The sequence below is a fragment of the Martes martes genome (assembly GCF_963455335.1).
Source record: "Martes martes genome assembly, chromosome: 1".
In the NCBI taxonomy this organism is placed as follows: domain Eukaryota; kingdom Metazoa; phylum Chordata; class Mammalia; order Carnivora; family Mustelidae; genus Martes; species Martes martes.
In genome coordinates, this window is record NC_137888.1 from 205,980,466 (window position 1) to 205,991,719 (window position 11,254).

The following is an 11,254-nucleotide window of genomic DNA, read 5'->3' on the forward strand; positions in this document are numbered from 1 at the left end:
GAGAACCTTTACCTGAGGTCACCTGAGACTAGCTAGACTCATTTAAAATTATTTATATAATGTGTTCAAAAGAGAAATGTCCATTGGACTCAGAAATACAGGCATCATTGTTGGCAGTACATGGTGGGAAGAGAAGTCCATTTGGATGAGACAGAGGAAGGAATGGGTGTCCTAAAATGGTTCCAGTAAAATTAGAACATAACCCAAGAGTTTTGCAACAGAGGGGAGCAGGAAAACAGAGTATTAGGATTGGAGATGTTTGCAGTGAGCTTTTTAAGATGTGGTAGTTTTGAGCGTGTTCTGCATTTATAGAAAGCCCCAGACCCAGGCAGGTAGCTATTCCCTTGCAACAGCAGTTCCCGAGACATGCATTTCTCAGCATCTTCTCTCAAAGTGAGTATTCAAATAAAAAATTTGTGTTTCATAGCAAAAAAAGGATATGCTAACTAGCTTTACTCTGTAATACTTCCTTACCAAGAGGTGCATAAATGATGGAGACATAGATGAGATAGAAGAGAAAACTCAGATAAATCTGTTCACTGGTGAAAATAACTCATTTACTCACAGGGAGGAACTGTACTGTAAGCTTCTTACTTGTAGTGACTAATGCTGTCTGCCACCCTAGGAAGGTGGATACTGTTATCCCCACTATTTGAGTAAGGGTATTCACATTTGGAATGGATTAGTTGTGTCTTCCATGTTCGAACATCGTATTTTGGTAGATCTGATATTCAAAGCCTGGTTTTCTGATTCCAAACGTTTTGCACCTAAAATCATTCAGAAAAGTCTTTCATTATTTCATCTTTAAAAATCCTCTTGGGGTGTCTGGATGGCTCAGTAGGTTAAGCATCTACCTTCAGCCCAGGTCATGATCCCAAGGTCCTGGGATCTAGCCCCATGTCAGGTTCCCTGCTCAGCTGGGAACATGCTTCTCCCTCTCCCCCTCCCCACCCTGCTGCTGGTGCTCTCTGGAGCTTGCACTCTCTCTCACTCTCTCTCTCTCTCTCACTCACTCACACTCTCTCTGTCAAATAAATAAATAAATAAAATCTTTTTAAATATTGTAAAAAATAAAAATCCCCTTCTGTTGTCATACATTGTATATTTTCTATGTATTTGTCAAACACTGTAAATTTCAGGTTTATTCCCTTTGTTCATTTTTCTGGAGGGATATTCAAGCAGTAAAATGTCTTGACATCATAAAAATATCACTCTGTTTTTATTTGTTTTCTGTCTTTTTAATTATTCTGGGCATCAGGGGATATGAACTGGGGCTGGAATGCTGCCAGAACCAGGGAAGATTTCTGCTCATGACAGTCTCTCAGGGATGCCCGGGTTTATTTTTTTTTTATTTTTTTTTTATTAAATTTTTTATTTATTTTCAGCGTAACAGTATTCATTGTTTTTTCACCACACCCAGTGCTCCATGCAATCTGTGCCCTCCCTAATACCCACCACCTGGTTCCCCCACCCTCCCACCCCGCCCCTTCAAAACCCTCAGGTTGTTTTTCCGAGTCCATAGTCTCTCATGGTTCACCTCCCCTTCCAATTTCCCTCAACTCCCTTCTCCTCTCCATCTACCCTTGTCCTCTATATTATTTGTTATGCTCCACCAATAAGTGAAACCATATGATACTTGACTTTCGCTGTTTGACTTATTTCACTCAGCATAATATCTTCCAGTCCTGTCCATGTTGCTACAAAAATTGGGTATTCGTCCTTTCTGATGGAGGCATAATACTCCATAGTGTATATGGACCACATCTTCCTTATCCATTCATCCGTCGAAGGGCATCTTGGTTCTTTCCACAGTTTGGCGACCGTGGCCATTGCTGCTAGAAACATTGGGGTACAGATGGCCCTTCTTTTCACTCCATCTGTATCTTTGGGGTAAATACCCAGCAGTGCAATTGCAAGGTCATAGGGAAGATCTATTTTTAATTTCCTGAGTAATCTCCACACTGTTCTCCAAAGTGGCTGCACCAGTTTGCATTCCCACCAACAGTGGAAGAGGGTTCCCCTTTCTCCACATCCTCTCCAACACACGTTGTTTCCTGTCTTGCTAATTTTGGCCATTCTAACTGGTGTAAGGTGGTATCTCAATGTGGTTTTGATTTGAATCTCCCTGATGGCTAGTGATGATGAACATTTTTTCATGTGTCTGGTAGCCATTTGTATGTCTTCCTTGGAGAAGTGTCTGTTCATATCTTCTGCCCATTTTTTAATATGATTATCTGTTTTGTGTGTGTTGATGCCCGGGTTTATTAGATCTCCTTTACCCCTATGACCATTGCCTTCTTCTCTGTTTTTTTTGGAACTGTTTTTTTTAATACTCTTTTTTAAAAATTTCTTTTCAGCATAACAGAGTTCATTATTTTTGCACCACACCCAGTGCCCCATGCAATACATGCCCTCCTTAATACCCTCCACCTGGCTCCCCCAACCTCCCACCCCCCGCCCCTTCAAAACTCTCAGATTGTTTTTCAGAGTCCATAGTCTCCAATGGTTCTCCTCCCCTTCCAATTTCCCTCAAATCCCTTCTCCTCTCCATCTCCCCATGTCCTCCGTGTTATTTGTTATGCTCCACAAATCAGTGAAACCATATGATACTTGACTCTCTCTGCTTGACTTATTTCACTCAGCATAATCTCTTCCAGTCCCGTCCATGTTGCTACAAAAGTTGGGTATTCATCCTTTCTGATGGAGGCATAATACTCATAATACATAATACACATAATACACATAATACATAATAGTGTATATGGACCACATCTTCCTTATCCATTCGTCCATTGAAGGGCATCTTGGTTCTTTCCACAGTTTGGCGACCGTGGCCATTGCTGCTGTAAACATTGGGGTTCAGATGGCCCTTCTTTTCACTCCATCTGTATCTTTGGGGTAAATACCCAGCAGTGCAATTGCAGGGTCATAAGGAAGCTCTATTTTTAATTTCTTGAGGAATCTCCACACTGTTCTCCAAAGTGGCTGCACCAACTTGCATTCCCACCAACAATGTAAGTGGGTTCCCCTTTCTCCACATCCTCTGTTTTTTTGTCTTTCTTTAAATATGGGATACAATGTAATCATGTTAAAATGGAGGCCCATGTTTCCATGTCTATGGGAGGCTTACTAACCAGAATTTAAGTATTAGTTACACATTCCTCAGGGTGAAAGTAATCTGATGTTGACAGCTTGCCTTGTACCATTTCTTTCAACAATATTGTCACTAGTGGCTAGAAAAGCATAATAATAATGCAGTGCCAGGAGACCATAGTGTGTGTGTGTGTGTGTGTGTGTGTGTGTGTGTGGTTTGTGGGTGCATCTGTATATGCATGTGTGTTGTGGGGCATGAACAGTGCTCAGGACAATGGTACCAGAGTTTATATAGTATTGTAAGTGACCCTTAAATGCCAGAATGTTCACCAACAGATGGAAATAAGGAAGGGGTCTGCCTCTATTCACAGAATACCTTGGAACACAAGGTATTCTGTGAACAGAACACCATCTGAAGGAAGGACTCCCTGTGACTTGAAGTCCCATCAGTGGCAGGAAAGCCACTTCCTTCCTCAATATTCTCTGCTACCACCTGTCACCACTCTCCCTCTTGCTCATTCCCTCACCACACTGACTTCATTTTGAGATTTGCATAGCTGAAGTAAGTGCTTTCTGCAGGGTCTTTGCTCCATTATCCCTGGAGGGCACACACCTCCCCTGGATATCCTCATACCTCCTGCTTAGTTTCTCCGGAAGCCTCTGTTAAAATGTCAGCTTCTTGGCAGGTCTTCCTGAATGCCAATTAAAACTTAGCACCCTCTCAATCCAATCCATTTTATAAAGATTTTTTTCCTTCCTATCACCTGTCATTATCTGAAATGGTATATGATTTTACATATATATATATATATATATATATATACACACACACACACACACACACACACACACACATACATATGTTCTCTGTCATTGGATTGTATGGACTTATTTTTGTTTTTGTATTTATTTATTTTTACTTTTTAGCTTATTTTTTGCATTTTTTCATTTTTCTTAATTATGTTCAGTTAGCCAGCATATACAACATCATTACTTTTTGTTGTAGTGTTCAGTGATTCAATAGTTGCATATAACACCTACTGTTCATCACAACATGTGCCCTCCTTAATACCCATCTCCTGGCTACCACATCCCCCACACCTCTCACTTCTGAAACCCTCAGTTTGTTTCCCTGAGTCCAGAGTCTCTCATGGTTCATCTCCCTCTCTGATTTCTTCCTATTCAGTTTTCCCTCCCTTCCCCTGTGGTCCTCTGTGCTCTTCCTTATGTTCCACATGAGTGAAACCATATGATAATTGTCATTCTCTTCTTGACTTATTTCACCAAGCATAATCTCCTCCAGTTCCATCCATTTAGATGCAAGTTGTGCATATTCATCCTTTCTGATGGCTTAGTAATATTGCATTGTATATATGAACACATATATATCTTTCTTTATTTTATATCTATATCTATTTTATATCTATATCATATATCTTAATCCATTCATCTATATCTATATCATATATCTTTATCCATTCATCTGTTGAAGGACAGCTTGACTCCTTCCATAATTTTACTATCGTGGAGATTGCTGCTATGAACATTGGAGCGCATGTGCCCCTTCTTTTTTACTATGTCTGTATCTTTAGGGTAAATAACTAGTAGTGCAATCAATGTATCATAGGGTACCTTAATTTTTAGCTTGAGGAACATCCACACTGTTTTCCAAAGTGGCTATATCAGTTTGCATTCCCACCAACAGTGTAAGAGGGTTCCACTTTCTCCACAACCTTGCCGAAATTTGTAGTTTCCTGCCTTGTTAATTTTTGTCATTCTAACTGGTGTAGGGTGGTGTCTTGTTGTAGTTTTGATTTACATTCCCCTGATGGCTAGTGATGTTGAACATTTTCTCATGTGTCTGCTAGCCATTTGTATATCTTCTTTGGAGGAGCATCTCTTCATGTCTTATGCCCATTTCTCACCTGGATTATTTGTTTTTTGAGTGTTGAGTCTGAGAAGTTCTTTCTAGACCTTGGATACCAGCCCTTTATCCGAAATGTCATCTGCAAATATCTTTTCACATTCTGTGGGTTGCCTCTTAGCTTTGTTGACTGTTTCCTTTGCTGTGCAAAAGCTTTTTTATCTTGAGGAAATCCCAAAAGTTCATTTTTGCTTTTGTTTCCCTTGCCTTTAGAGACGTGTCTTGAAAGAAGTTGCTATGGCCAAGGTCAAAGAGGTTATTGCCTATGTTCTCCCCTAGGATTTTGACAGATTCCTATCTCACATTGAGGTCTTCCATCCATTTAGAGTTTATCTTTGTATACAGTGTAGGAGAATGGTTTAGTTTCATTATTCTGTATATAGCTGTCCAATTTTTCCAACACCGTTTATTGAAGAGACTATCTTTTTTCCATTGGATTTTTTTCCCTGCTTTGTTGAAGATTATTTGACCATAAAGTTGAGGGTCCATTTCTGGCTCCCTATTCTATTCCATTGGTTTATGTGTCTGTTTTTGTGCCAGTACCATGCTATCTTGGTGATCACAGCTTTGTAATGTAGCTTGAAAGCAGGCAACATGGGAGTCCCAGCTTTGTTTTTCTTCTTCATTATTCCCTTGGCAATTAGGGGTCTTTTCTGGTTTCATACAAATTTTAGGATTGTTTGTTCCAGCTCTTTGAAAAATGAAAATGGTATTTTAATAGGGTTGGCAATGAAAGTGTAATTGGTCTGGGAAGCATAGACATTTTCACATATTTATTCTTCCAACCCATGAGCCTGGATTATTTTTTCCATCTTTTTGTGTTTTCTTCAATTCCTTTCATAAGAGTTCTGAGTTTCTAGAGTGTAGATCCTTTACCTCTTTTGTTAGGTTTACTCCTGGGTATCTCATGGTTTTTGGAGCTGTTGTAAATGGAACTGATTCCTTAATTTCTCTTTCTTCGGTTATGTTGTTAGTGTATAGAAATGCAACTGATTCTTGTGCATTGATTTTTTTAATTTTTTTATTTCTTTTCAGCGTAACAGTATTCATTGTTTTTTAAAAAATTTTATTTATTTAAAAAATTTTTTTCAGTGTTTTAGAATTGTTTATGCACCACACCCAGGGCTCCATGCAATACATGCCCTCCTTAATACCCACCACCAAGCTCACCCAACCTCCCACCTCCTCCCTTCCAAAACCCTCAGTTTGTTTCTCAGAGTCCACAGACTCTCATGATTCATCTCCCCCTCCAATTTCCCCCAACTCACTTGTCTCCATCTCCCCATGTCCTCTGTGTTATTCCTCATGCTACACAAATAAGTGAAACCATAAGATAATTGACTCTCTCTCCGTAACTTATTTCACTCAGCATAATCTCTTCGAGTCCCATCCATGTTGATACAAAAGTTGGGTATTCATCCTTTCTGATGGAGGCATAATACTCCATAGTGTATATGGACCACATCTTCCTTATCCATTCGTCCTTCCTTATCCTTATTCGTCCATTGAAGGGCATCTTGGTTCTTTCCACTTTGGCGACTGTGGCCATTACTGCTATGAACCTTTTACGTCATCTGTATCTTTGGGGTAAATACCCAGTTTTTGCAATTGCAGGGTAATAAGGCAGCAGTATCACCTCACACCTGTCAGGATGGCTAAAATCAACAACACTAGAAATAAGAGTCATTGGTGAGGATGTGGAAAAAGGGAACACTCTTGCCTTTTTTTTTGGAAATGCAAAAAGGTGCAGCCGTTCTAGAAAACAGCATGGAATTACTTCAAAAAGTTAAAAATAGAACTGCCCTATGATCCAGCAATTTCAATGCCAGGTATTTATGCAAAGAATACAAAATACTAATTCAAAGGCATACATGCATGGAATGTTTTTAGCAGCACTATCCACAACAGCCAAATTATGGAAACAGCCCGGGTGTTAGGTGAATGATAAAGAAGATGTGGGAGATTATATATATATATATATATATATATATATATATATATATATCCATGGAATATTATTCATTAAAAAATGAAATCTTGCCATTTGCAATGACATGGATGAAGCTAGAGAGTATTATGCTAAGTGAAAGGAGCCAGTCAGAGAAAGACAAGTGTCACAAAGTTTTGGTCGTATGTGGAATTTAAGAAACAAAACAAATAAGAATAGGGGAAATAAAAGAAAGGAAAAAAAGCAAGAAAAAGACTCTTAACTACAGACAACACCCTTCTGGTTACCAGAAGGGAGGTGGTGGTGTATGGGTGACATGGGAGACGAGGATTAAAGAGGGGACTTGTGATGAGCACCTGGCATTGTATGGAGGTGTTGAATCACTGTATTGTACACTTGAAACAAATATTACACTGTTGGTTAACTAACTTACACTTAAGGAAAAACTTCAAAAATGAAAAATAAAGGTTAATAAATAAATAAAAGAAGGCCATTTACTTGAAAACTTTTATGTTCTTTTTTTTTTTCTTTCCTTGTAGTCACCACCACTACATGGAAGTAGACAATGATACAGGAATTTCAGAGTTTCTTCTTCTGGGATTTTCAGAGGAACCAGAACTACAGCCCCTCATATTTGGGCTTTTCCTCTCCATGTATCTGATCACTGTGTTTGGAAACCTGCTCATCATCCTGACTGTCAGCTCTGATTCCCACCTCCACACCCCCATGTACTTCTTCCTGGCCAACCTGTCCTTTGCAGACATCTGTTTTACCTCCACCACCATCCCAAAATTGCTGTGGAACATCCAGACTCAGAGCAAAGTCATAACTTATGCAGGCTGTGTCACACAGATGTATTTTTTCATACTCTTTGCAGACTGGGATGACTTTCTCCTGACTGTGATGGCCTATGACCGCTTCTTGGCCATCTGTCACCCCTTGCACTACACAGTCATCATGAAACCCCAGCTCTGTGGACTGCTGGTTCTGGTGTCCTGGGTCATCAGTGTTCTGAATTCCTCATTACAGAGCTTGATGTTGTTGCGGCTGTCCTTCTGTACAGAGGTGGAAATCCCCCATTTTTTCTGTGAACTCAACCAGGTAGTTGGGCATGCCTGTTCTGATACCTTTCTTAATGACATGGTGATGAATTTGGGAATTCTGCTGCTTGGTGGTGGTCCCCTTGCTGGGATCCTTTATTCATACTCTAAGATTGTTTCTTCCATACGTAGAATATCATCAGCTCAGGGCAAGTATAAAGCATTTTCCACCTGTACATCTCACCTCTCCGTTGTCTCCTTATTCTATTGTACAAGCCTGGGAGTGTACCTTAGCTCTGCAGCTACCCAGAGCTCCCACGCAAGTGCAGTAGCCTCAGTGATGTACACAGTGGTCACACCCATGCTGAACCCCTTCATCTATAGCCTGAGGAACAGAGACATAAAGAGGGCTCTTAAAAGAATCACTGGGGTTCCAGTGATGTAAAGGCCAATGGTTCTTGGGTTGAAGAAGTGCCCATGATTTCAGGGCTCACAGTCTCATAGCCAGGAACTACTATTATTTTATCTGACTAGGAAAGTGGAATCTGCACCTTCTATTTGTTTCCTGGAATTTCCAATTGTTTGAATTCAAGTTTTCCACACATTTAAGTAACTCACTTATTAACCTTCTGTTCTGTGTGATGTCAACAGTATTCTACTTGTCCACTTTTATACAATCCCAACATTTTCCTGAACCTTGGTCACAAATGCCTGGGAATTTCTGTATCTTACATGGTACAAGTTGGATTTCTTAAAAAAAAATTCATTTCAAATGACTTATATCATGCCAATTAAATTTTCCCTAGATTTCCCAAAAAAATAGTCATGAGTTGCATTCTTCATTTGAAAGTAACTACACTTGGCCATTAAGTCTTTCATGTAAAATATTTGTAGATGAAAAATACAAAACCATAGTTTTCACCTTGAGTATGTCAGGATTTTTACATCATATCCTCAATCCTCTTCCTGATAAGGTGGACTCTAATACTGTTCTGTTTAAGTGTGAGGCTCCTGGCAGGGATGCTCAGGCTAGGAAAGCCCAGGCACTCTCCCAGACCCCTGTGCTCGTGGACATTCCCACAGATGTTTCCCTGATCAGAGCCTCTGCTCTGGCTGGACCAGACCTTGGGTTCTTACTGTGACTGCAAGACACACCTCAGCAACACCCATCAGAGAACGCTAACAAAACCAGGTTTATTAATCACAGGTCCTAGAGGGCATGAGGGATCTCAAAGGCCATTCAGGGAGGTCCCAGAGGTGGACAGATGCTTTGAGAGGGAGAGGCAGAGCCCCTCTGAGGGATCAACCTTTATTAGGGTCCATGGCCAGAGTGGTTAGGAGTTTGTGGATTCACACTTTATTGGAGATTTTTATATGATTAGAATTTGGGTGCTAGATGTGGAAAGTCAGGGTCAATCATGTGTCAGTATGGAGGTTACCCAGGGCTTTTTGAAGAGGTCCTTCAGGACTGGGCAGTCTGAGGGCTTATCTGGTAATTGTGTCCCACACCTGATAGTGTGGTTACTCAACCTGACTGCCTTTGAAATGCATGCCTCATAAATCAAAAACTTCAGGTCAGGCACTTACATTACAACCAAAAAGGTTAAAGTCAGGCAGTTACTCAACAAAGAACTCTTGTGTTTTTGAACCTGTTTTTATTCTGTCAGTCAGCTCCCTGTCCAGAAAGCCTACCACAGCCACTGCAAACACTGATGAGCAAGTTTGTATCTCCTGATGGAGCCCAATGGAAAGACAAGTTCGAACATATAGATGGACCAGGTATATTCTTGGTGTCAGGATAACCATTAATACGATGATGCAAAATTTCAAAACCTTCTTCTTATTACAACACAAACAGTTCTTTTTTCATGATTTCCTTTCTTCTACTCACGTTGGGCGTTGTTCATTCTTTGGGAAAGAGTACTTTGAATATAAAATCAGCACCAGATACTGATTTAGAGCAGGCATGCCCAAGGTAAATTGCCTTAATTTAATTTCATTTTTCCCATATCCTTATAGAAACTTTGCTTTCTTTCTTATTAGGAGAGATATTGTCCATCCCTGTTCAGTGTGAATCAGTTATGCCAGTGCTCTAGATCCTACCCTCAATCATGCTCTGTTAGACTCCTACCTTTCAACTGTATCACTGAAGTCTAATAGTATATAACAAGCAGCACCTATTTAAAGTATAAGCTTGATATTTGTTGTGAACACAGTGTAACATAAAGAGTTGTCGGTTGGACCACTAAGTTGCACACCAGAAACAAATGTAACTTTTTGTCAGCTACACTTCAGTAAAAATTTTTTTTAAAGTATACCGTTTTATGCATAGAGGACAGACCAAATAACTCTGTGTCTATATAGCTCCAGAAAGTGCACAATAAGCTTTAACTACTTTGTTCCATAACTTATTAAAATTGAATGCCCCTGAGCCTCAGTTTTCTTATTTCTGAAGATAATATGGGGATAATAAAACTAATTTCGGAGAGATATTGTGACTAATAAACAATGGTGTGTTCATATTTTGTAGATCCCTACAAAAATCTTCAACGGGGAGGTGTATGTAATGTACGTTTTTATACATGTGAGCACTCACATGCACACACACAGACCCATTATTGGTTATCTTTTCTGTCACTGGTAAACGTGAGAGAAATTGGCAGAGGATAAGAACGAAAATAATGAATATTTAGATTAGTGTGAAAGTTAAAGTATGTAAAAAGATAGACACAAAGATTTAAGAGAGAACAAATCGCCTTAAGGATTCACTTTTTCTATGTTAATAGCTGCAAGTCAGCATGGCTCATGGCATGGGAAAATTTCTGTAGCAGCTCCTGAACAACTTAAAAGTGACCTCAGATTCCTTTTTCCACTCAAAGTAGGACATCAACACGGTATATCCTTATCCAAGAGAATATAAATAAATAAAACCAAAGCTGAATTATTTCCCTTGAACAAAGTGTTATTGGATTAATGTCTGGATTAGATTTTTATTGTGGTTGTAACAAATGACCACGCTGCTGATTGAAAACAAATCTGTTTATTTTCTGATAGTTCTGGAAGTCACAAGCCTGAAATAGGTCTCTCTGGGCCAAAATCACTCTGTCTGTAGAGAAGAGTTCATTCTGGAGGTCTGGGGAGAAGGGGTTTTCTCACCTGTTCCAGCTGTAGAGCCACCTTTAAACCCTGAGTCATGTGCCCTCCCTTTATCTTCAAAGTCAGCAACATAACATCTCAAAATCCGTCCAT

The 11,254-nt window shown here is 39.7% G+C and overlaps 1 protein-coding gene across 1 annotated transcript; it reads left to right on the forward strand.

The window, feature by feature from the left end:
- Positions 1-7,517: 7,517 nt before the first annotated feature.
- Positions 7,518-8,450, forward strand: LOC308340043 (olfactory receptor 7A17-like; the record flags this gene model as incomplete). The annotated part of the gene is made up of 1 exon (XM_080799196.1): positions 7,518-8,450. The coding sequence occupies one exon, from the start codon at positions 7,518-7,520 to the stop codon at positions 8,448-8,450; it is 933 nt and encodes a 310-aa protein (XP_080655322.1).
- Positions 8,451-11,254: the final 2,804 nt, after the last annotated feature.